General features: G+C 39.6%; 3 protein-coding genes across 7 annotated transcripts in view; all 3 read left to right on the top strand.

The window, feature by feature from the left end:
• The window catches only part of LOC105930740 (rho-associated protein kinase 2), a 61187-nt gene extending 52399 nt beyond the window's left edge, over positions 1-8788 (top strand). For 2 of the 5 annotated variants that reach the window (XM_036147325.1, XM_036147327.1), the window contains 2 exons: positions 6892-6984; positions 7449-8788. In XM_036147325.1, coding sequence (XP_036003218.1) covers positions 6892-6967 — 76 coding nt within the window. In that variant the 3' untranslated portion in view covers positions 6968-6984; positions 7449-8788. Of the gene's footprint in view, positions 1-6597; positions 6689-6891; positions 6985-7448 lie in introns of those variants that run through there. The other 3 variants (XR_004932839.1, XR_004932840.1, XM_036147326.1) reach the window with 3 other exon arrangements.
• Positions 8789-10962: 2174 nt separating this feature from the next.
• On the top strand, positions 10963-13551 carry LOC105930748 (leucine-rich alpha-2-glycoprotein). Its single transcript, XM_012869104.3, has 2 exons — positions 10963-11223; positions 11349-13551. Exon 2 carries the CDS (start codon positions 11351-11353, stop codon positions 12356-12358), a length of 1008 nt encoding a protein of 335 aa, XP_012724558.2. The 5' UTR covers positions 10963-11223; positions 11349-11350; the 3' UTR covers positions 12359-13551.
• A 1120-nt stretch (positions 13552-14671) lies between these two features.
• Positions 14672-16678, top strand: LOC105930747 (phospholipase A2 inhibitor). Its single transcript, XM_012869103.3, has 2 exons — positions 14672-14731; positions 14811-16678. The coding sequence occupies exon 2, from the start codon at positions 14826-14828 to the stop codon at positions 15834-15836; it is 1011 nt and encodes a 336-aa protein (XP_012724557.2). The 5' UTR covers positions 14672-14731; positions 14811-14825; the 3' UTR covers positions 15837-16678.
• The last annotated feature ends 9531 nt before the right edge of the window (positions 16679-26209 follow it).

The following is a 26209-nucleotide window of genomic DNA, read 5'->3' as shown; positions in this document are numbered from 1 at the left end:
TTACCAGCTAATATTAAAGGATCTTTAGAGCCAATCCGATCCTGGTTCTTCCTATATCAAATCAAAAGGTGCATAAACCATAGATCCTTGTGTGTCTGAAGCAAACAGTTTCCATTTTTTACCATAAAACCATATTGATCAACATGATGTAATATTAAAGTGTAGATCTCATAACACAAAAAAAATCAAACATGTGAATCAGTGGAACAGAGCAGTTAAACAAACAGCAACACAATATGAGAAGAGTCCTAAACGTCAAGACCGCAAAGTTAAGAAAGCCTTCAGGCCATTCAGGCACAAGGCAGAAATTAATCTAATCGCGCTTAGTGTCTCTTCAGGCAACTCCTCCCGTTGAAGAATAAGGAATCAGAGTTCTCTGGCTTCTTCATCCCCAGTCCTCTTCTGGTTCCTCCTCGCAGGCTGGACGATTGAGCTGGATGGTAACGAATGTTCAGTTGTGGATGGGCACTGAGCATTTTATTTTGCATTTCTTTCTAATAAAACACTTTGTGAAGATGGTCTGCAGACACAAGTCCTTGTTCCCACTAGAGAACAGAAACAAGGTGTAATTAGTGTTCTTATCAAAACCCCTTTCATGTGTCATTTATTAAAACATCCTCCAAACACTTTCACATTCAAGATATTTCTGTGCACAATTATTTAGCTTTCAGAATTCTGCAATTTAATTATTAGTTAAAAGAGTAATCTTTAAGTTCAAATGTATCTGCAGTAAATTCATAATAATTCTTAACAGAATGCTTTTAATGTGTGTCTTAACTGTTGTTGTCTGACAGTTGAAGTTCTCTGCAACATAATTTCATCAACATATTCGTTTCATGTCATTTCCCAATTATTTTTAAAACCCAACTGAGAAAAAGAAAGCCTTTCCATGTGAAAGCCTTTTCCCTCTTTCTCTCTCTTTTTTTTTTTTTTTTTTTTTTTTTTTTTTAAGAAAGCGAAGGTGCTGTTCTGCACAGAAAAGACAAAATATTTATACCATGCTGTTACTGTTCAAGGATGCCATGGTTCTACAACACAAAACAAAGCAGAGAGCAGGAGAGAACAGGAGTTTTTTGAAAACGCTCTAACATTGTAGAACAACTAAAGCTACTTAAGCAAATCAGAATTAGTTCCCAAATTAATCCTAAAATAAAGTAAATCTTACATTGTGATTATTTATTTATTTATTTATCTTCTTAAACTGAGGATTAAGGACTTTTATTAAGAAGTTCTTGGGTGAACGCATCTCTGCGTTCCTATTTGTCTAGGCCTCTGCAATCTGATCTATGATCTATGTATTCTGAGTGCCTGGTCAGGAAGGGTGAAAGGTTCTCTGAAGCTTTCTGTTTTCAGCAACCCTGAAAACCCAGAACCCTTTACAGTCAGTGTAAGGTGTCAGGTAACCTGTGGGACCACCTCGTCGTCTCTCTGGTTCCACCAGCTGTGTCAAGTCCACAGCAGCTCGTCCCTGGGTGCCATGCCCCAGGGGTCTCCACACCCCCCTGTGTGGAACGTCTCTCGTTGTAAGGATCTCACCTTACGTGCCGTTCAAGATGTTCTATACACAGCAGGACTTCCAATGTGGGATGTATTTGCTGCTTTGATGTTCCTCAGAAAAAACCTTCATTCATTGATATCACCTTCAAGCTGTTACCCTTTTATCATCACAGCCCCCCAACCATCCTGACCAGATCCAAAATGTCCCCATAATCTAATCTAATTAAAATAATCTTACTTATTTTCTGTATGTAAGACGATAACCATTAAATTATCCTGATCTAAAAGCTGTCAGGTTAAAGGTTTGCTAATTAAAAAGACTTTTGAGTTATTTGTGTTCTAGTTGAAAGATATTAAATCTCCATAAATATTGTAACCATTGTACCCTGATGCTTTAATCCTAAATTTACCCATGTTAGTTAGTAGGATGTGTCATTATGCTAATTCTATTGCAACCTTATCCATTTTATCCAGTAACCTTTTGTTACTGTTTTATTGATGCCTGCCGGAGTAGCAGAAATCAGCTTACACTAAGATGTTCATTAAATGAAATGCTATTTAAAAGTTCAGATTACTCTACCTATATAGTGAAAACTAATTCATTCTTTTATTTATTAAACTGTTGATATAATACCCACTTAATGTATTAAGTTGCTCCATGATTCCATCAAGGTGCTTCTTTAAAAGTCTTCACCTTTACATAATCTTTATGTGTTTTGTAATGTGTGTTTTGTTTTAATTGTGTACAACAAAATCTGAAGTGAAATGCATGAAGTCGTGTCTGCAGAACTCATCTGTGTTTGTTGTCGAAGGTTGTCCGATGCCTCAGTCACAGTCCTTCATTGTCCATTTTCAGTCCAATGTCTAAATTCAGCAGCCCAACATTCTCCTTCTCATCAAGAGTCCATCCTCCAGTCCTCACGCCTGCAAACAGAATGAATTCTGCCAGCATTTTTGCCAAAGAAACGCTCCATAGGTTGAAAAGAAATTACAGCAAAACAGTCACAAACATTTTAACTACAGTGTTCCCTCTAACATGACAAACATAAAAGAAACAAAAGGATAAAAATAAATCAAACTTTGTCTCTGACAAAATAAAACTCAAAACTGGATCAGGCTGAAGTCAATGACATCACCTTTAGTCCTTGTCCCAAGGATCAGCCCCCAGGCCAGAACACACAGACCCAGCCTTGCCGTAACATTCAGATGTTTACATCATGGTCAGATTTGTTTATCATATCTATTGTCCTTCTCAGGTTATACTGTCCCTCTGAGGATCGCCTCAGTTCAGCATAACTAATAACATCAGATGATTTCGTAACTGATGACGCGTGTAACGTGGCCTTCTGATATTTTGACGCTTTTCAAAATTTCTCATTAGTTGCATTCAAATCCCAAATAAAAAATAAATAAAATAAATGAATAGAAAACCCTTAGAAAAGCAATTCATATTTAGTTCCATACAGGTTTGTTCAAAGCACAGTTTTCCCTCATCTATTTAAATCAAAAATCTTGTATATCTAAACTTCTTTCAACTGGACTGGTTTGTGATGAATCATTATTATTATAAGCAATGAGATCTCAGTAATTTTAAATTACTTTAGGGCTAAAAAACAAGTGATAGGATCTCAGCCTAAATTTGTAAAACAGTAAACTTAACAAGCTTATGTAACGCTTATTTCCAATTTCTAACAAAGCTGAAATATTTCCGTTCAAGCCATGTTAATCTCTCCGTGTATCAATTTAATTTGGTCCTGATATTTAATGTTAAAAAACAAACTTTGTTGTTTAAATCTCTCTTTTACTGTACCTCTATTGTTAACATAGTCCATGCTTAAAATGTCATTTGAATTACGGAGCTGCAGTTCTCCCAAAACAAATGAACATTCTGAAACCATGAACATTACTTTTACCCCGAATTAATTCACACAGACGAACGTTTAGTTACATAGATACATACACACGTACGGTTACATACAAACGATGACATTCAGACAGACAAACACGTGCAGGCCTGCTTTTTCACCATCTTAAATAGTTCTATGTTTTTCATAATTTTTTAAACGTCAACGCCGAAAGATGTTTTCAACGCGTTAAGTTCCCGCTTAGTTTAAAAGGTGGAGAGCGTGCGCTGGTTACGACCCCCCGATGCTTCGTCCACACGCGGTTTTACGCTTCAGTCCCGCAAGGATACAACTCTGTGTCTCGCAGACACTTGGACGCTTACCCATTTTTGAAAGTTATACGTCGCTATCAGCAGTTCAAAACACTTTTATCCACAACGGAAGTGCCTAATCGGTCCCCACGTAAACGCTTCCCCGGTGCAACGCCTTTTTAGTTTCGTTTCCGTTTCCTTGTTTTTATCGCTTTTCTTTTTTCTCTTAATTTTATTTTTATTATTTAGTAGCAGTACTGCAATAAAATAAAAATAATAGTAATAATAATAACCCCTATGTGAGAAATCTGCATGTTTAATCAAATCATATCAAATCATTTATGCATGTCATGCGTCTGGGCCCCTACGTTTTTCAGCATGAAATCGAACGTCTCACCCTGGGGCTAGGCTTGACCCTGAGAAAATCTGCCTTTTAACCATTACACGGACTCTTCTGCATCCAGACTTTTTTTTTTTGTTTGTTTTTATTTATTTTATCCTTTTTTTGTGTTTTTTATTATTTTTTACTCGTCCTTAGCACGATCGACCAACTAAATGAAAGGCCTCACATCCGATGGTCGGCTTTTTGGTATAATGGTCGGGGTCCCCACTTATCAAAGCTGCAAACGTCTTCGCAACAGTCAAGGACTTAAGCATCCCTGCCGCTTTCATCCACAACAGAAGTGGACAGCCTCTTGCACAAACCCAAGACAAGAGGACTTTAATGGACCAGCTGCAAACTGCTCAGCCGGTCACCTGTTCTCCAGGTGAAAATCACTCTGCCCCTCCTTCCCCCTTGTGGGAAAGTCCGTATTTCAGCTGAAAACGTATTCTAATTAAATTTTGAATTTTAGTTTAATGTTTAAACCTTAGTCACCGTTCGGTATTGCGAACCCTGTTTTATTTGCCTTAAGGATTAAATATAATTCATTATTTCTACCGGCTTTTACTTTTACTACCTTTTAGGTTTACAGTTTTTAATTTTAAAATTTCTTGAGGTATACTTTAAAATGGGGTTTAAAATTTAAAAGCTTGCAAGCATTTTTGACCAATTGCGTTTGTTTTTAAAAGAGCTGGAAAATAATCCCCTTACCGTCTCATGAAAGAAAGGTTCGGATCTTCGCGCCGACGCCCAGAGACGCTCCGAGACCAGGAGCTCCTCCACATCCCTTGAAAATCCATTCGGGGTACCAGAGGCCGGATAACCTCTCCGGGCCGGCCAAAGCAGCTCCTGTCCCCGGACTCCCTCGCTCGTCGGTCGGAGATCCTGTTCGTGACGCCAAATTGTTGTGGGAGTTTTGGGTGGAATATTAAACAATAGTAACTGAGTTCCCATCTTTACTAAATGACGAGACGGTGGTATAACGTTCCAGCACCTTTATTGAGAAACAGAGCAGAGATTCACATATTTGGAAAGTAATCGCACCCCACGGTTCCGCTGCAGTCTCTGTCTGCCCTGTCTCTGCCTGTGTCACTTTTCGGGCTTCCCCTAATACTGCACCGTGGCCTTCCCATGAGACAAAACAAAGACAGTCTATCGTAAACAATCAGTATCCCTCAGCAGCTGCAGCATTTGGCCTTGCAATCAGAAAACAGTGGATCTTATACACAGACATCAGGTCTCCAGGCCTCCTCTGTCCGAGTGGTGTGAGGCCATAGTGACTTCAGAATAATAATTCTTATAACACCGGTTCATCGATTATTAAAATGATCTTTAGTTGCAGCCCTAGATTTTTCATGATTTTGGTCCTGCTCTCACCCCGCTCTGTCCCTCAAGTTCCGGGGCTATTGACTTATCTTTTGGTTGTCCCACATGCGCTCACGTAACGCCAATGTCCGTGCTCGTTCCTTCCTAGATTTTTTTTATGTATCCGGTTAGCTCAGCGGCTAGGTTAGCGGTTAGCCGTTCATTGTAGCTCCGCTGCTCTCACCGTATACTTGGAAAAGTGCTGAGCGTTGCAAGAAGCAAACTGTCTTACAAGTTTATGAAAAGAAGAGGAAGGCCTCAGTAGAAAGGAATAAGACCAGAGTGGATTTGGACGATTTTATTTTTCATGCAATCCCCCTGAGGAGCAGAAGAGCAGGTACGATGGTCTTGCCTCTTGCGTATGCGCAGTTATTCAAAAATGGCCTTGGGCATTTCTTACTTGTATTTCCGGAAAAATCGTCCACAAAACATAACGGTACAAATGTTCATTTGGTCCTGTTGGTGTCAGCCTTATTAAATAATTTGACCTGATAGACCCAAATAAAAACTGTAGTATTATATGTTTGTATTCTGGTTGTATCATGAATGTTGGGGATACTTTTCTTTCAGTTTCTCTCAACTCTATTTGTATTTTTATTTGCATTGTTCTTTTAAATTCCCCGTTATGCACAATAAATTAGATCTAAGTCTAAAGATGGAGAGACATAAGGAGAAAAGGGGAGAGGAAAGATGGGAAGAAAGGAATGAATGAAGGACATATTGGGTCGAGTAAAGACAAAAAGAATGACAGAACATTTAGACAATGAGACAGTGAATAAAGTGTGGAAATGTTTTCCATACTTTTAACCATACTTGTCCAAATCTGGACATGTATGGATTACTAAAATCACATTCCAGATATTTCCAGACAGGGTAAGAACAATGAATATTTTCAGTTGACATTTGTCCGTCCAAACATTTCCTTTGTATAGCTAAAATGTGGCAATGAGTTTGTTTTGGTTTTTCTATATATATTTTATTGTGTAATAAAAAAGTTGGTGCTGGGACAGAGCGGTTTTGCTTTCAACAAGCTTCCCGAGTCATTTTCACATGCAAAATGCCGAACGCAGCACTAAAACTCACTTGCTGTATTCCTGACCTTGTAGAGTAGCCACTAATCACGTTTTTTTTTTTGTTTTTCTGACTGTAATAAAGCTCGATAGTCTCAGCCACACCCTAACTGGCTTTCATCCTGCAGCACTGGCCCCATGCTCCGTATCATCCTCCACTGACCCTTGAGCTCCTTGCCTCTGACCCCACATTTCTAAAATTTCTCACACTTGGAGAATGTAAGTAGGAAGAGCTGGGTGAGCTTCGACGGCCTGCTTCCTTTCTGTGCTGCGCTGGCGTGCCAATTAACCCTGCCTCACACAGAGCAGCATGTCACATGCGTTTAACCCAGGAGTTAGTTGCTCTACACTGCCCCTCGGTGACTATTGCAGGTATTGCAACCAACAGATTTTATGTCATTCCTTGAACCTCATCATTTCAGGCTGCTTGAGTTTGACCTGAAAGACTGGAATTGGCCGATGGAGGATGATGATGGTGGTGATGATATTTTCTTCTGAAAGAGGAAAGTCAGAGGGTAACTCCACCTCTGCATGAGAACCGCGTGAACGTTGTAGAGGAGGCGTATTTATTGCCTGGAGCATGTTTTTGTGTGATTCCCAAATTAAACAGTTGAGTGCAAAAAAAAAAAAGGCATTGCAATGTATAACCTGGGATTTTAGAGCATTCCCACAAACCTTGTAGGCAGCTTCTCTTAGCATGTTTCAAGTCTTTACCATAGGATAAAATCCTCACAGTAAATCAGTGCCTCTTGCAAACATGCAGACAGAGCTTATCCCTGGATTTGTCTGCCTTTTTGTGCATTTTTCAGCCCTGATGTGTTTGGATGCAGAGTAGCTTCCTTGTTTTAGTATGTGTGGATTTTTGCGTGGGTGTTGCCTTTGATTTCTTGCCACTCTGCTGGTTGCATCCCAAGTTTTTCTCATATCGCTCTGTTTTTTTTTTTATTTTGTTTTTTTTCTCCCCCTCTCTCTTTTCCAGTTAACCCCGGCTGTGTTTCATCCATCTGGATTGTCTGGACCCAGTTTCCAGCACATGAAAAGTCCAAGAAAAAGGAAGAAGAAAACCAAAACACACGACAGATTCAGATTAACTGGCTGTTGTCATGAGAACTGGGACGTTTTTTTGAAATTTTCAACAGGAGGAAACTCAACCACATCTTTGTAATGAGACTGCCTTTTTTTTTTTTTTTTTTTACCATCATCATTGGGCGCATTCAGAATGGTTTGTGAAATGTTTTGCTTCTTGATGAATACAGCGAGCACAGCTGATATTATATGATTGTTATATTTGTATGGGTATGGCAGCGGCACATTATACAGGGTGTCTGTAAATGTGCGAACAGAGTTTTAGAAAGGGAGACTTTACCCATTTGGAGCATTGATGTACTGGACTGGTTTTGTCGCACTAAATATAGCCACCACATCATTATAGAATAATGTGAAATGTATTTTTTTTCTTCTCACAGATCAGTATTTAGGACATTAAAAAGAAAACATACAGAACTTAATGTGGCACATCTTGTGTATTCATGTCTTACTTCAAAGGCCTGTTGACTCATATTTGAGGATCTCATGGGAACTGCGAAAGCTTAAGAGCCAGTAAATGTACGGAACTGGCAGAAAATACTATTCGAAAGATTTTATTGTAAAGACGTATCTGATGCGTTTCTTTTTTGAGGGTGGAAAGATTATACAACAACACAACTTCATTGATTTTTAAACTGAAGAATTGGGTGCACAGGTTTAAATCTCTTGTGAAGTCCGCCCGCGGAAAATCTATGATAAATTCCAACATTTACGTGATCGTTGTGAGTTGAAAATTCATACCAGCGCTGTAACCATCATGCAGGCATAAAAAGACTGTTGAAGTGAAACTTGTAACACCTAGGCTAAATAATATAAGTAAATTGGCATTTTAGAGATTTGTTGCCAGCAGCAAACCTACTAACTGCCCATTCAAAAGACATTTTGTTCTTATTTCTTTAGCTAAATCTATAAAAATAAATATTCAGGCATCACAGACAGAAAATAGTATGTTAGGACGAACAGGTTGACCCCAAGGAGCCATTAGTTGATTATCTTGGCAGACAGTTGATGATCAGCTGAAAGATGACGTGTCTTTCAGGTCCTGTGTCAGTTTTTAGATTTTAGATTTTGTAAAGACATACTCTTCATCTGATTTCAAAACGTTAAACCACAATAGGAAGGAAGGCATTATTTCTAGGCTTTGTGTATTGTTTCTTATGCTTTACATCCAATTTCTCCCAAAAAAACAAAACTAAAATCAGATCATTAAATGGTATTTTACCTATATATAAACTGCTGTGTCAACTCTCCAGTTTTTTTTTTTCATCACCGTTCCTCACACTGTGAACACTGAAATTTACCAGGATACTTCTGTTTGTATCTCTCCAAGTGCAAGAGAGGTGAGTGGGCTGGTAGAAAACCCTAAAGCCAACTGGCTTCTACTATCCATAATGCAATGGTTCGTCATGTTACCCAGATGCTAAAATCCTAGCCCATCTAGCAGGTTTTAATCCAATATGAGTGTGACTCCACATTCTGGATAATCTACCTGCACAACCTGCGAGCAGGTTTCATCAGTTCTCTTAATTTACATTTCTTTAAACCAATCTCTCTGTTTTGCTGAGGTAAATTCTGTTTCTAACTGGTTTTTGGTGCCTCTCTACACGTAGCAGGGCATGGTTACTTTTTACCTAAAAACTGCTGATTCTCTTTAAAAAATGTAAATCTGGACTTGACTGCCTAACTGAGCAACAAGTGGACTGTTTCGCCATTCGCAATGCAAATCTCTAAGCCATTATTGTTTGAAACGTCTCATCTAAAAGCCTTGCATCACAGAGCACTGCAATTATGTTTGACAGCTGTTGCCCTCACAGGTATAAAGTAATATGGTTCCACATGAAATGTGAAAAGCTGCTGGAAAAGCTAGTGAAATTGTTTTGAAATGGCATCCTCATTGAATTTTGGGACCCTTTAGAAGATATAAAAGCCCTTAAAATGAATTACTGTTTTATTGCTGCACTACAACCTCACACTTAAGGTGTTGTAAAGCATCCTACCCTTAATTTGAGTATTTACTCAGTGGAAGGGGGTAAAATCCACAGTCATACAACATTCTGTACAACCAAATTGTCCCAGTATACTAGTTATTCACTATAGAATAGATGGAAAGGCGGCTTTGATCGTCTGTCTTTGCACAATCTCTCTAGATCATCCAGAGCCTTTTGTCTTCTTTCATGCCGTCTTTTCCCCAGCTCACACCACAGGTCTTCTATAGGATTTTGATTCTGATTAACCATTTCTTATTTGATTTGGCCATTCTCCTACTGAATGACCCAATTATGACCAGTTTTCTTTCAGAGATGGCCATTTTTTTTTTTTTCAAGGAATGCTTGCATTGATAGATTTGCAATAAAAAAGATTCCCCTGGGGCCTTTGTAAGAGAAACAAGCCTACAACATAACCCTCACCATATTTGAAAGTGGCTGTGAGGCTTTTGTTTCCCTCCTGTCCCACCTGAAGTGTTTCCTTGTTGCTGCTGTTTGCAAAACAAAGATCTCCCTAAGTCTCATCTATCCAAAGCCGAGGTTCTTGTTAAAGTCCCAGTACGGTGCATCCAACTCTTTATCTCTATGCTTGTGATCAATGTAGAAAGGTTTTTTCCCCAGTATGCCTCCTAATCAAACGCTCATTATTGAGACTTGGTGATGCCCCCTTGATGCCGCTTTTTGTTAACATTTTCTAACATTGAGATTTGCAGATGTTTTTACCTCTTTTAATATACATTTCACTTTTCCTTCCGCAGCCTTTCTTCTGTCATGTTTGTACTTCAGGATAAATGAGGTGGTGGATAAGTACATAAGCTTTTCTTCCACAGAAAAAAAGATGCTTTTGTTGCATTTATTTTAGAGTAATAATTTGGCAAAACCAAGTTTAGATGGTACTTGTGACCAAAAAAGAACAGTTTTCTTCCAACGCGTTCCAAATTAGATAAAACAAAAGGGTTTCACAAATCGTAAAAAAAGGAGAAGGGAAACTTTAAACATGAATTTGACTTCAACAACATAAAAAACGCAGAATTTCCCAAAATTGGGAGAAATGGTACATTTTAGCAAAACAAAATAGGGCAAAATACTTGTAGAAATGTTGCAACACTCTCGCTCTGTCCTTGAGTTTCACTTGCGCTGTAGTTTCCCTTCAGGGTTGCTGGTTTTTCTGTCACACATTCTTAGCATTCTTCGCGAATAAATATATTTTCATTGATCACCAGTTAGTCAATTGTGCATACATCGCTGCTGTTTACATATGGAAAGTTTTGTCTTCAGAGGAAACATTTTGTTTTATGAATTACTGCTTTTCCAGTTTTCTCCACCAGTACTAACAAAATCATCCGGATCTTGAAACATTTAAAGATGTGCAGTAAACATAGGCTCTGTCTATTTGTTTGCAGCAGCCCTGTCACTTTTATTTGTGGGCCTCATTAAAACTGAAATTCTGCACTTTTCCGTACAGCCGAGTTTCAAAGTTTTGGACTTTTCCTGCGTGTTTGAGTCAGTCTGTTGCAACCGCATGTCCTTGAAAAGTGACTGTGCAGGGACGGGTCGTTATTTACACAATAAGTAATGATTACATCAAAGGATTTATCCCCTTAAATGACAGTAATTTGCAAGCAACCATTACTGGAACAGATATACAGAGCAGTTTGGTCGATCCTTAACTGGAGCACAACAGTAAGTCTTTTCTGTGTCTGCGCATTAATTGCCAAAGCTGGAATTAACGGTTTTATGTGCCATTAGTCCTTATGCGATACATCAGTATATTTAAATCTCTGCGTTCTCATTCTGTTTTATTTTAGCAATGACGTTCTGTTGGGTTGCTGCTTTTCTCCTCTTGGCATACTTCTGCCACAGCACCGTTTCTTGTCCAGCCTTGTGCAAATGCTACCCCGGAAGAACGGAGGTTGTTTGTAACGAGGTTCCCCTCACAGAGTTTCCAACAGAGGGTCTTCCAGAGAACACCACCATGCTGACGATTCAGCTCACGAACATCACCTCCATCTCGGAACATCATCTGAAAGCAACGCCACTGCTGCGAGAGCTCCACGTGTACGGGAACCACCTTCGCAGCCTTTCCTCTCGTTTGCTCAGGGGCGTTCCTCGGCTGCATACGTTGGATCTGACGGGAAACAAGCTGAGCGATCTGCCTGACGATGTCTTCCGCGACGCCCCGCTTCAGAACCTGATTCTGAAGAACAATCAACTTCAGAAAGCGGATGCAAAGTGGTTTCCTGATACCAGCATCTTGACCTGGCTGGACTTATCTGGAAACCAAATAACAGAGCTCTCGGTCGGTTTGTCTCAGAGGCTCCCTCACCTGGAGATTCTCGACGTGTCCGACAACCGGCTGGAAGAGATGGCGCCGAACTCTCTGCACCGTCTGACCAAACTCCAGAGGCTAAGCCTGCACAACAACAAGCTCAAGACTTTGGATGAGTCCGTTTTCCGGGACACGCGCAACCTCACGTCTCTCTTCCTCAATGGGAACCAGCTCAGCAAACTCCCACAGAACCTTTTCCAGGGACTCACCAGGCTCACACATCTCAGTCTGGATGACAACCAGCTGACCCTCATCCCCAAAGGTCTGCTCGACCCGTTGAGCTCCCTTGAGGATGACGGACTGGACCTGACTGTCAACCCCCTGCTTTGTGACGGGGAGGTGGAGTACCTGTGGAGGTGGCTCCAGCAGAACAAGAAGAAGGTTCTCTTGGCAGACAACATCACCTGTGCTTTGCCTGAGTCTCTCGCAGGGCGCTCATTAATTTCCCTCACAGCAAACGATCTGAACATCGGGTCTCAGCTGTCTTGATGCTGCCTGACGTTAAATGTACGAAAAGGCTGGTTCAGGATGGTTGAAGTGACGTCCTGTTAAACTTTAGAAGAAGTCAATTTCTTGAATGCAGTAGGTAACCTTTCCAGCATTGTTGATTTAGTATAAATCCACTTTAGTCTGACTCAGAGGCTGAAGCCAATGGCTGGTCCAAGAGGACACCAATGTGGACGTCTACCCCCTTAAAGCAACTTTGATCCCAGAAAAGCCACGGCAGATTATCCTATTATCCATCATGTTTGATTGCTAGGTTATGTACAAAAGAAATTCTGATTATTTTACATAGGAAACAAAGACTCTAGTCCTGGTCTTTCCGCATGAAACACAACTTTGCAATAAGTAAAGCCTTTTCAGTTGGAGTCACTGTGCAACGAGGTTTAAAAAGCAAAAAGTTTATTTGTTTTAAGTGACCACTTTTAATGGTTTTAAACTCTGCTGAAACGTTTTAGATATTTATTCCAACAGGAAGCATTTACATGTTTGTTCATAGAGCATGCTTCTGTACAGGAAGACCATTGGCGGTGCCCTGCCTCCGACTTTCTCCTCCTGAGTAAATAATGTTTGGCTTCAGAGTGAATTGTTGCAAAATGCTAACACGACAATTATTTAAAGGTTCCTAAATGAACAGTAAAATTTCTAAGATAATTTGATGGAGTTCTTTAAACACAGAAGGCGGATGATTTGGTCTCGTCTTGGCTTGGACTCGCTGGTAACACCTAATCTGGACATGTTATCTGCTGCAGATGAGATATTAGCTGCTTATGACATTTCAGTAAATCTTCTTAAATCTATGACCATCCTTTAAGCATTCTTTTATATTCCACGGTTGAATGTTATTTGGAAATCCTAGTTTACTTATTTTTCTAAACAATATTTTTGGAAAGGATAGATGATTGTCAACTTTATCAAGGTTGGGTTTAGCTTGGTGTAAATACAATATATACATAACAAGGAGAGATATGTAACATTAAAGCAGGTGTTAAGCATATTTTGCATTAAGCCCTAATTTCTGTATTGATTTTTGGTCTGATATAATGTTCTTGTGTTCTAAGTGTAAAGTCTTTATTGTTAACAGAAAAGCTTGAAAACATCAATCTGTGTGTCAGTAATCTGTGGAATGTGTTTGAGGTGGGGAACTGAACTACTAAATAAATAAATAAATTTACTTCCTAACAAAATTGTCATTTATTGAATTGGTCAAAAAGACACACACACACACACACATATATATATATATATATATATATATATATATATATATATATATATATATATATATATATATATATATATATATATATATATATATATATATATATATATATATATTATTAGTTTTGTCAAAGGAAGACTATGTTTGTTTCTACCAATTGAACAAAGGAAAACAACACATTTCATTTAATGATTATAAGTTTCAAAATCATGTTTCAAAGTCATTAGTACCTGATGCACAGTAATATTTTTCAGATACGTCTGTGTTTGATACAGCATATAACGTTAAGGAACAGATGCTGTTTTTTGCATAAATGCCACCGATATGTCCCGGTACAGAGGAAAAGAACATTATTTAAGTCGCAGTTCTACTCCTCTTGTTCACCTCGTTGATCATTTACAAGCATCATTTAAGTGTAAAACATGTTGTTTGGTCTTTTTGGACTTTGGTTCTTCTCAGTAAAGCTTAACTGGATTAGTCTGAAATGCTTAGCATAGTTTGCTGCTACCTATTTACTCTGAGACAATTTTATTGTAGTTATGTCCCTTTTTTTTATTCAAATTTGAAACAATTATTTAATTCTGCCACAGTGTTGATTGACCCCACATGAAACCTTATTTTGTGAGCTATATGCATTTTCTTTTCAACCTTTTCTTGTTTATAACCTGAAATTAAACAGATTTCAATTGAAATCTATTTTTTTACATTTTGATTCTGCTTTAAATAAGAAATTACACATTGAATGTCAAAATTAAAAGTTGAGAATACAACCATGTTGGTTTTGTTGTTGAATTCCATGCTTGGATTGCACTTGAAAATAGTAGTACAGCCCTAAGTGTCATGTTGTAATCATCACCTCTGCCCACATATCCCTTTTATAACAAACATTCTGTTTATGTGAATCATTGCCTTGGATGTGTTGATGACTTTATAATGATAGTATAAGCATAGGTCTCTCCAAGATGGAAAGGAGAAAATATTGATTTGTGTGCCAACATTTCTACTGTTACAAAGTACAGAAAAACAGTAACCACTTTATTTGCTCTGTTCTGTTTGCCTTTTGCGACATTTCATCCTGATTTGCTGAAATATGCTCAGCCTTGTGCGAGAAGCAGAAGAGTTCCAGCAGCCCTTTTCAGGTAGGAATACAATAACAAGAACAATTTTGTGTTTTAGTGTCGCTTTTTTTTTGCCTTAAAGTGATTTTTTTGTTCTCAGTGTTTCACTGCAGATATGAAGCTGTTGCTCCTCGTCACTTTTGTTGCACTGGCTGAGTTTGACTACAAAAGAAGAAGTGCACTCTCATGTCCAAATTTGTGCTCCTGCTCTACTGAGTCTTCATCTGCTGAGGTGGTGTGCAGCAAAGGCGGCCTGACGGGATTCCCCAAAAGTGGTTTACCTCCCAACACCACAACTTTGTCCATCCAAAATACAAACCTTGGCAGGATTGCTGCTGGTGATCTGAGTGCCGTGCCTTCCCTAAACTACCTGCAGCTGTATCACACCAGTCTGCCGAGCCTTCCCTCGGATCTGCTGGTCTCCGTACCTCGCTTGGACACTTTGGATCTCACAGGAAACGAGCTGGTCAATCTACCTGCAAACGTCTTCAATCACGGCTCGCTTCACAGCCTGGTGGTGAGAAATAATCGGCTGGTGGAAGCAAACCCGGCATGGTTTTCTGACAACAGCAGCCTCCTCCATCTGGATTTGTCCGGTAATCAGCTAACCAGCATCTCTGCTGCTCTGCTACACAAGCTGCCCCTGCTGCAGACCCTGGACCTTGACGGTAACAATCTGCAAGAGCTACCGGCGGACGTGTTCAGGAGCCTGCGCCACCTGGAGACACTAAATCTGGCTGGGAACAAATTAATAACTTTAAAACCTCAAACATTTGCTCACAATCTCAAGCTGAAACACCTGTACCTGCAGGAGAATCGGCTTCAGGATCTGCCGGCGAACCTTCTGCATAGACTGCAGCAGCTTGAGTTTCTGCTGCTGAATCAGAATCAGCTACGCCACCTCCCCACGGGCCTGCTGGATGGGGCAAATCCCTCTTTGCAGATAATCCTGACTGGGAACCCCTGGGAGTGTGATGGGAAGATGGAGTACCTGTGGAAGTGGCTCACCGACCATCGGCAAAATGTTCCCTTTGAGGCGGAGGTGACCTGTGACCAACCAAAGACACTGAAGAATCTGCAAGTTTCATCTTTAAATGACAGTCAGCTTGGCGTAAGACGACAATAGATGAGTGCAATGAAAAAATACCGCAAAGTGAATAATATTTCATTCCCTTTAGTCATATTAAAAGATATTTTAAAAAAATACTGATAAATATTGCAGTGCTTTCCTAAGACCTTCTCTAATTTTCCTAATTTTTCTTGTCTTTAAAGCCCTCTAAGTGGCTGCCATGAGTCAGTTTACACTCACCAGCCACTTTATCGGGTACATCTGTCCAACTGCTCGTTAACGCAAATTTCAATCAGCCAATCAAATGGCAGCAACTCAATGCATTTCAGCATGTAGACATGGTCAAGGCGATCTGCTGCAGTCCAAACCGAGCATCAGAATGGGGATGAAAGTTGATTTAAGTGACTTTATAAGTGTCTTTGAACAATGACAATGACAATGAGTTCACTGTACTCAGATGGCCTCCACAGTCACCAGATCGCAATCCAATAGAGCAGCTTTGGGATGTGGTGGAAGGGGAGATTTGCATCATGGATGTGCAGCCAACAAATCTGCAGCATCTGCGTGATGCTATCATGTCAATATGGACCAAACTCTCTGAGGAATGTTTCCAGTACCTTGTTGATTCTATGCCACGAAGGATTAAGGCAGTTCTGAAGGCAAAAGGGGTCCAACCCTGTACTAGCAAGGTGTTCCTAATAAAGTGGCAGGTTAGAGTATATCACCTTTAAAAAAAAAGTATTCAAACTGTTTGAAATTGTGTCATGTGGCAGCCAAAAACTTCAATGTATTCTATTGCCTTTGTGATAGACAAGATGCAAAGTAGTCCATCATTGGAAAGTGGAAATAATAACATGCATGCTATGCCAATTATTTTACAATAAAGAATCTGAAATGTGTAATGTGCATTTGTATTCATCTCGCTGGAGTCAACACTCTATTGAATGATTTGACACTACAATTACAGAAAAAAAGTCTTTTGTAATACGTCTCTACCAGAGGACTCTTTCCAATCCTTTACAAAATAGCTCTGGCTCATTCTGTCCGGATATTGGGTCTGTGAACATCAGTCTTGACAGAAATTCCCGATTGGAAATATTCTAATACTCTAAAAGGTGAATTTGCTTTCATCAGTTGTAGCTCTGGCTGTATGTATAGGGCTGTTGCCGGCATAAAGGTAAATGTCCAACCCAGCTTATGTTTTTTTTTACAGCATCTTACAGGTTTTCTTCCAGGATTGACCTTGTTTAACCTCCATCAATCTTCCCATCCGCTAAGATCTGATCATTGTTCCTACTGAAGAAAATAGTCCCACAGCATGATGCTGCTGGGTTATAGCGGGTTCAGGGTGATGTGCAGCATTATCTCTGATCAGTCTTCTGTGTTGTGTCCATTCTTCTACAAGATGCTGAGATGCTGTTTGTTTATTTTGTTTTCTTAGAACACTCTGAATTATATTTAGCGATGTCATTGTAAAGGGGTCTAAATCCACATTTTTTTGAATACTGCATGTCCTTTTCCATCCACTTGTTGAATGGATTTGGCCCATCCACTGGTTATGAAAAAGAAGGAAAATTTTCTCAAGATACTCAATGACCACTAAACGTTAATAGATTCTTAAACATTATATATATTATTCAATATATATTAAACAAGTAAATAACTGCAGTGTTTTAACATTGGGACTAAAAAATACAGAATAGAAACAGACAGCTGGAGATTTAGGTTGGTGAAGAATTGCATGAAAATCAAGCTCTTGCCAGATTCTTGCAGTGCAGCCTAACAACAACAGATCTGTCTCTCTCGGCTGTATCACAGATTGTTGCATTGTTTCCGTGGTGCCCTTTTGTTTTTAATGATGTTCAGTATGTGGGTGTGTGTGTGTGGGCAGTGAAAATGGCTGAGTCTTGAAACTGACCTCTCCTGGATTGTTTCTTTTTTTTTTTTTTTTCTTTGGCTTTTCTCACACTTTATTTGTTTGTATTTTTGTATATCGTCAGTATGCACACGGTCTGGTCCTGGAGCCTCGATCACATTGAGCTGTGCCAGACTCTAATTTATAACTCTTATGAAACATGAATCATTGCAGCCTCTGGATGCTGTTTATGGAAATTGTACGTTGCATTGTAGGTTTTTCCTGAAAGGCAAAAAGAAAACCTGCTACGTTTGTGTGTGTGTCTTTGCTTGTATGAATTGCATTCTGAAATTTAAAGGTAGAGGAAGTGGACTGGATGATAAGAATCTTAATGCTCTTTTATTAGAAGTCCCTCCAGGATTTGAGCATCTGTTTCGCAGAAAGTGAGTCTCGTCCCCTTTCCTCGCAACTTCTGCTTCCACTTATGTGGGACATTTAATCTGTTTATGCTTCTCCAAACCCCAAGGCTCGGACATCTGTAAGTGGACAGCACTGCGTTTCTTGGATAAATGACAATGATTAGGTGGTATGATGTTTTCTGCTGGCATGCTGCCCTGGGCTGTTTGTTAATGATGACTGAATAACAGTGAAAGCTAAGAGGTCATGGGTGAGGTTTACAGACATTTTCTGCATTCAAGCTGGAATATTGGAGACATTATTATCTCAGATAGCTGCTCGTTAGGATGTATTAGAGAATTTATCACACATTAGGATTTGTAGTCTTCCTTTTATTGGTATATTAAGTTTCCTGCCTGCAAGATGACAAATCATCAGTAAAATCAAAGGCCTTTTCCATGCCCTACATTTGGATTAACTTCTATTTGTTATAAGCCTGATTTGCTTTGCTCAGTTCATTGATAAACAATAAGCCTCTGCTTGTAAAAAAGATATTTTTTATACCTCACATCTGAATGTGTCAGCAATGTAATAATAAAATTCTTAAATCATGGTTTGTGCTTTGCAGACAGGCTGTACTGATTCACTTTTATTCAGTGTAACTCACTGAAATGCTTGAGGTGGCAGACATCGGGGGTTGGAACTACTTTTCATTTAGCTCAGATTATAACTACTAGGCTATTAGAGGACACTAATTCACTGGGTATGGAGCAAAAAAAGGGATTTTTAGATCCCCCTGTATGGCAATGTAGGAAACATTGTGTCATACGTTGCATTAGATGCACATCAAATGTAAAGCCCACTGGTTTATGAGAAAAGAAATCTGCTAAAATTGAAGCCTCTTGAAGGAATGTCACATTTTGTGGTCAAATATTTTAAGCACAACCTTTGGCAAACAGCTGAGGCAACGAGGACTCACCCATTTGGGATTTTAGATGGAGTTATGGACAGGGGTAACACACTAATTGGTCCAGACAAAGACCATATACTTCAGCTGATAACAATTTAAAAGAAAATCCCAAGACTAACATATCAAAAAGCACATCTACAAGGAGAAAATGCCTTTTTTTATCCGCTGCACTGCTCGTTTTTCCCTTCATCATTGACATTTCTTTAGTCACACTAACCTTTCCACGTTCAGCGAAGGCTACAATAAGAAAAGCGCTTGTTAGACTCATTAAAAGCTTTCCTCAAGGTGGGTGACAAAAGTCACACCGCTTCTGCTTTCTTGAGGCCATTATCATGAAACACTTAAAGCTCCATAAAACATTTCAGCAGAGCCTTTTATCAACCTTCACAGGCTTTTCACCCACGACTGTGAACACACACGGGTGTATCCCTCAGACTGACACGTATCGCTGCGTGCACAACGGATCGATATACGGCTGAAGGTGAGCGTGGGGCAGCTGGGGTCACATGCTTTCAAATGCATCTTCATTTATCACAATCTTTTAGAGATTTTCTAAATCTCATTCCCTTGCTCATAGATCTTCACTCCACGTAACAACACACATGGGGAAAGACGTGGTATTGCCTTCGTGCATTATCTCATTATAGGCAAGGAGGACGGAGGTCGGCCATCCTGCCATATACTGTAACTCGCTCTTGTAAATGGCCTCTCCAGCTCTCCAAGGAGACAGGCTGTTAGGGGGCTTTCTGATTGGTTCTCTTTGGTTTGCCACAAACGGAGGCTAGTTTCCTGTGTTGTTAAAACCTGACAACCAAAACTCGAAGAGACATCTGTTTATACGCTAGAAAATATATCCTTGCAGATAATTGGATGCTTTTTTTTTCTGTGTGAGTACAAAATTTTCACGAATGAAATCTGATAGAACAGCACTACTCAGGTATTCTGTAAGTAGGCCTAACCTTTTTACGAAATACGTTTTCACTCTTACTTAATTTTATTTTATTTGGATGGCTACTTTTTACTTCTGTTTGAGTAAAGACATTTAGTCTTGCTTGACCTAAATATTTGGCGACTCTACCCACCTCCGTGTTCACCTTCAAAAACAATACACTTCCCTGACTAAATAGTTCATTGCCTCGTTAAAAGTGTTCGATTTTTACTCCTCCTCCAGCTCTTTGCGTTCTCCCTGACAGCCGTTGTCCTTGTAAAGGAGGTCTGTTGCAGTATATCCTACTGTGCTGAGCAAAATAAGTACAGCGGAAATTTATCGAAGAAAGTTTGCCACTTGAATTCCTTCCAAGGGGTGGCAGATTTACATCTCCATTACCGTCCAACTGTAATCACATGCAGTGACCCACAGGGGAGACAAGTTGCCTAAAGGATTCCCTTACCCCCCCGGCAAGACAACAACACAGCATTTCCATCACCTTTTGACTTCCATATCTCCACAATGACTTCTTCTGCCATACATTTTTATTTCTCTTAACAGCTTTTTCCACATTCCAAGAGGCCTGCCGCAGGACCTGTAAGAGAACTTTCACCCGTTGTCGTCGTGCTTGGAGTGGAGTAATGCTGAGAGGCTGGCAGCTACTGAAACTTGTTCACAGCGCGTTTATAATAGGTCAGGGCTACTGAAAGAGATCGAGTGTCATTAATAAGCTGTGAGAGGAGGTCAGCCCAGCTGTTTTCTGATGTCAGGCTTAAATAAAATGGGTAGAAACAAACAACTGCTGTGGGCTTTGGCATTGATAAACAGCTTGTAAAGGTTCATGGTCACGACAGGATGTCTTTACTTTACTGTGGAACAGGAAATTCATCTTGGAAATTTTTGTAGATATGCTTTTTCCATCCATCCATCCATCCATCCATCCATCCATCCATCCATCCATCCATCATCTTCCAGTTACCTAACATTAGGTCAGGGGGTCATCAAACACACAAGGAAAATCCAGATATCCTTCTTCAAGTGGCAACCACTCACCCGATTTTGGTGGATCCCCATGTATGTCCAAGACAGAAGACAGCCATATATATATATGTTCTTGGGTTTTGGGTCTCCTCGAAACGGGACCTGTCTGTAGAAAACTCCAAAGGGAGGCGTCCTCACCAGATGCTTTAACCACATCTGCTGAATCATTTCAATGCAAGGCAGAGGGAGGGCTGAACTTCAAGCAAAATCTTCAAATTTAATAAATAAATGGTTATCAGGCACAGACAAAACAGGGCCAAGTTGTAATGACCAATGTCAAATAAATTAGATAAATATTGCACTTAATAGGCTCTACAAAGTACAACTATTTACAGTTTGTTACAGGATTAGAGTGGGATTATTTAAGTAGCTACTTCACAGGAGCATACTAATTGATGCATTGTGTTAATGTTAACAGGTCTGTTGTTATGTTAATGAAGACAAACAGTTGTGTGTTTTAGAGCATTATATTTAATGTTCTACATATATATTGTTTGTAATATGAATTACTTAGCAAAATGGTTCATCTACTGTTGAAGTATGATTACTTGCTTGAAATAAACAACAGAGTTCTGTGTGAGTTTTGGCCAGGATGCTGTAATTATGAAATATTGCATGATTGTTTCTATTGTCAGCACTTTGTGGTAAGAGCTACCTGACATTCTCCTGCAAAACGTTTGTGATCATCCTTTTTATTTTCCTTCTGGCTTTCACTTGATAACAATTAAGATTCCAAATGAAACAAAACAAATGAATTGGAATTATTTCTAAAACAGTAAAGCCATCTTTCATTCTGTCTGCCCTTCTCTTTTTGAAATCACAGTTTCCTGAGTACAAAACCTGTAGGCCATGTGTTACACATGGATGCTCTTTGTACAAAAGTGTAAGCATTTTCAGCTATTTTAAAATAAGATTGAAGCCCTTTCTGCTGGAGACGAAAAAATGGACTCCAGCAGAAAAGGCACTTTTCTCATCCAGGGGAAAAGGGCAAGTGCTTGAGTACCAGTAGGGGACCATCAGAGCATGTGCCTGCAGAACAACACTGCTCCTTCATTAACTTGACCATTCCCACTGTGCTGTCTCCACTTAAATCAAAGCTATTGTTATCTCAAAGAAAACAGAACATAAATAATAACTTGCTGTTCAGCCGTTAATTGCTATTTAAATCTGCAAAACACTGTTTGATCATCAAACAATTAAACAGGAGCCTCAAAATAATGATATTCCAAATCTATGTCTTGCGATAGGAATTTTGTAATTTTGTGTTAAAATCTGCTATTACAGCACAAAGCTAGCACATAGCGTCCTGACATTGTTAAGAAAGCTCCTTAAGCAGATTTGTGCCGTTTTCTGCAATAATGCATAGCTGCACACTCCCAACACCTAATGTAAACACCACTCTACCGCTGCTCCAACTAATACCTCCCCTGGTTTATGCATGACACTCCTTCTGGTTCATGCATGTGCAAAGCAAAACCTGTCCAGCTCCCGCTGCCTGTGGCCAATCAGCACTTTTTTCTTCATTTTTCATCCAATCTGATTAATTCATGCCTGTCAATCAAAGTCACACCTCTGACACCTTAAGAGACGCAAGTGTGAATGTCGCTCACATGCAAACTGAAGAGTCAGACCACAATGATGGCAGCGGCGAAAGAAAATGCGTTAATTTATTCACAAAATAATTTCACAAGCATTTTGCTGGAGTAAAACCAAATGGATGAAGGAATTTGCATCGGACCAATCAGAAATCCAGCAGCAGGCGAGTGACAGTGGTCGAATGCCTGCGCTGTGCCAGGCATGTGATGTCAGACATACATCAACAGAGAGTAAAAGTATCAACAAAATGAAATTAAATGCAAAGCTATTTTATTCTCTATATCTAACATGTATTTAACTCTCTGTAGGTCTCTAACAACATTTTGGGACACACCAGAGAACGCTTCATAGACCATCTTGTTAGTGCAACCTTGTTGCAAAGGGACTGATCTGAGGAACTTCACGGGTCATTTCCTTAGGATGCACTGCACAGCACCTTGAAGGCCTATCCACTGCTGAATGGAAAGAACCTGAAAACAGAACTTGGTCTCATCTACAGCAACAAAACGTTCAGTCTGTTGTGCCAGGGCTACAGTGGAAGAGGTTAAAACAAAACGGATTTATGTGTTAGAATGGCCTAGTCAAAGTCTAGACTTTAGCCCAATAGAGAATCCGTGGCAAGATCTGAGAACCGCTGTTCACAGACACTCTCCATCTAATCTGACTGCGCTTGAGCTGTTTCATGAGAAAAATTTTCAGTCGCTAGATGTGCAAAGTTGGTAGGGTCATACCCTAAAGGACTCGCAGCTGGTTCCACAGATTATTGAGTCAGTGGGGGCTGTGTTTTTATTTGTAAACAAAAGAAATCATGTATAATTTTCTTTCTACTTCACAGTTGTATACCACTTTCTGTTGATCTTTCACATAAAATTCCAATAAAATATACGCATGTTTGTGGTTGCAATGTGACAAAATGTGAAAATGTTCAAGGGGGTGTGAATACTTTTGAAAGCCACTGTATATTTCATGTTATTGACTAAAGTGATGTTTGCCTGGTAATTATAAGTTTTGTAACATGTATTTCACTTGGCACAAACTATAGCCCAGCAAAAATTACAAGGTAAAAATACTGTAAAAGACTTTTATAATAATCATCTGCTGAGATAGCGGAAACCCAATTTGTGTTCGCCTTGACAGTTCATCCTTTAGCCCATTTAAAATATTCTCTCCACAATAATTATACAACCAGTTAATCCGTTTTAAGGATCTTTATCTCCTTTATTTCATTCAAGTCGATCTCGTGAGTTAATGGGCCTTGTGTGCTTCCAGATCATGCAACTGGTACTTAAAATTTGTTAATTTCACTTGAGCAATAAACAGAAGATGTGTGGAAGATGTTTCCTTTACCTAGCTGGACTCTATGTAGCAGCCCTCGTGTTGCCAAAATGCATCCAGTCCTAAGGACTTTTAACTCTGCTGTGAGAACTAGTTTATGTTTCTGTGAGAACTAGTTTATGTTTCTTTATAGAAGACTCTGACCGCCCCAGATCCCACAGACTCAAAGCCAGGTCATTTCCTTTTCCTACGAATGGTCACGTCCTTCTTTGGGGCAGACAACTTTGGGGCTGCACAAGAACACAAAGCCCATATGGTTGTTCATTTTATTTAGTTATTACATAAGCACCCTTGATGATGCATTGACTCCCATTCAAACTCTAAAGGGCAACTCACCCCCAAACTTTTTTTTGCTAGTAAACTGTTAACATGGTTGTCTTATAGTGCCATCTATATATCCTGGTCACTATTTTTTTTTACAAACTACAGCATTTTTGCTGAAATCCTGCTTTTGTGTCTAAAAACGTCAGTATGGCGCCCTCCCAAGGTTCAATGGGTGTCTTGTATTGAATTTCAAACGAGTATTGGTTCAAAAGTTTTTGTGACGTCAACAGAAACTGACGTGTCAATAGCACTGCCGTTGTCTGGTATAAAAGCAGCTTCGTCTTGTGCCTCCATAGAGAGTCGGGGTTTGAATGCTGAGTTTTGCGGTCCTTATTGATTTTCAGGTTAGCAATTTATTAGCTTAGCATTCAGTTAGCTTATTTAGCATTTATTTAGGTTTTGCTAGTTGCCCAGACCACACCCAGGCCTCCCAATCCCACCTTTGGTCGTCTGCTGGGCACCACCTCCTCTCAGCACATCTTTCAAGTATGACATTGGGTGGCGTGAGGCTCTGGTACGGGGATAAGTTACACTTTGACAGTCTACTTCCCTCCAAAGGGGATCATGGAGGTTGGGCAAATGCCCAACCTCCATGATCCCCAGAGCTGTGAATCCATCTATACTGACAGATGATAACAACTCAACAGATCCCCATTTCAGAAATGCTTTTGAGCTTTGGTACTAAGCACGTCCTAATGTGGTTAACAAAGTGCAATGCCTCTTTTTGGCATGAAGGATGTTTTAATTATTTTGATTATGTGACTCAATCCTACACCTTCATTTGATTCAAATAACCAGCAGTTTCAGTCATGATGGTAGCGTATTACTGACAATAGATTTTCAAAAGCAATAAAAAAAAATAGCAGCTGAGCATATCTATATTTTCTAGGACTTTTACATAAACTTAGAACACCAGTAACTTATACTATCTTCCTACAGCTTCTAGTAATATCTAATGATCCCATGTGTGCAGGATTATCCTTTTAATTAAACTCTCAGCAAGATTTGAAGAATGTGAAGAAGAAATTTGCAGGCAAACGTAACAGTTCCTCCTGTTCAATCTCAGACAGAACACAAACAATTGCATTTCCTATAGAGAATGCAAGTTTCTTTGAAGACTTACTTTTACTGTGCCTATTTCAATAAATTATTTTTCTGAGCAAGTGACCCAATTCCAAACTCCCATTTTTGCATACATCTTCACTTCTCTCTAAAGCAAGACTTAAATGTGAATAGTTGATATGAGGATCAGTCTCCTATGCTGAGGGTGCTTCATTTATTATGAGACGAACATAACACATTTGCATCTAGTTTCACCTCATTTCTCCACATTAGCTCAAATCGGCACAGGCCCGAGGCCGTACATTTCCATACTGCAAACCATCCCACTTTTGCGCATAAAAAATGAATGTGTGAAGTTTCTTGTGAAGGAGACAAAATCTCAGAGGACAGATAAATTGGGTATCGCTGTTGCTATATGTGAGTTTTATGCCCAAACTAATTGCCCAAACTAATCATTAACCAGCAGGCTGATCCGCTTCATAAAACAACGTTTTCTCTTAACCTATATTGAACAACAGGCGGGTGGGTCATAAGGGTACAGATCAGATCCATTGGCTTTGGTCTCGCAAGACCAATTTCCATAATTAGATGTCCATACATTTATTAGCTGAAGTGGCCCAGGGCCAGCACTGCATGAGCTAATAATTGAAATATGCCCTGTTGTAGCTGTTTTTAAAGTGTGGTCTTTCAGTCAAGGACGTCCACCGAGACTTAAACAAAGACAGAACAGGCAGCCGTTCTACCACCTCTTAATGCAAGCTCCACTAAGCTGGAAAGCCCTGTCTTTTATGTTGCTTTTTATAACTCTCTAATTAAATCCATTTGCAAAGAAACCCAAGCAAAGGGTGGATTGATTGTTTAAATAAACTCTGGCGGCTTTAACCAGCTTCTGCTTTGAACAAGTTATTTGAAGCGTCCCGTCC

This window comes from Fundulus heteroclitus, chromosome 15, assembly GCF_011125445.2.
Source record: "Fundulus heteroclitus isolate FHET01 chromosome 15, MU-UCD_Fhet_4.1, whole genome shotgun sequence".
Classification (NCBI taxonomy): Eukaryota; Metazoa; Chordata; class Actinopteri; order Cyprinodontiformes; family Fundulidae; genus Fundulus; species Fundulus heteroclitus.
The sequence above is the reverse complement of the archived record's forward strand: the minus strand, read 5'-3'. Positions and strand labels throughout refer to the sequence as shown.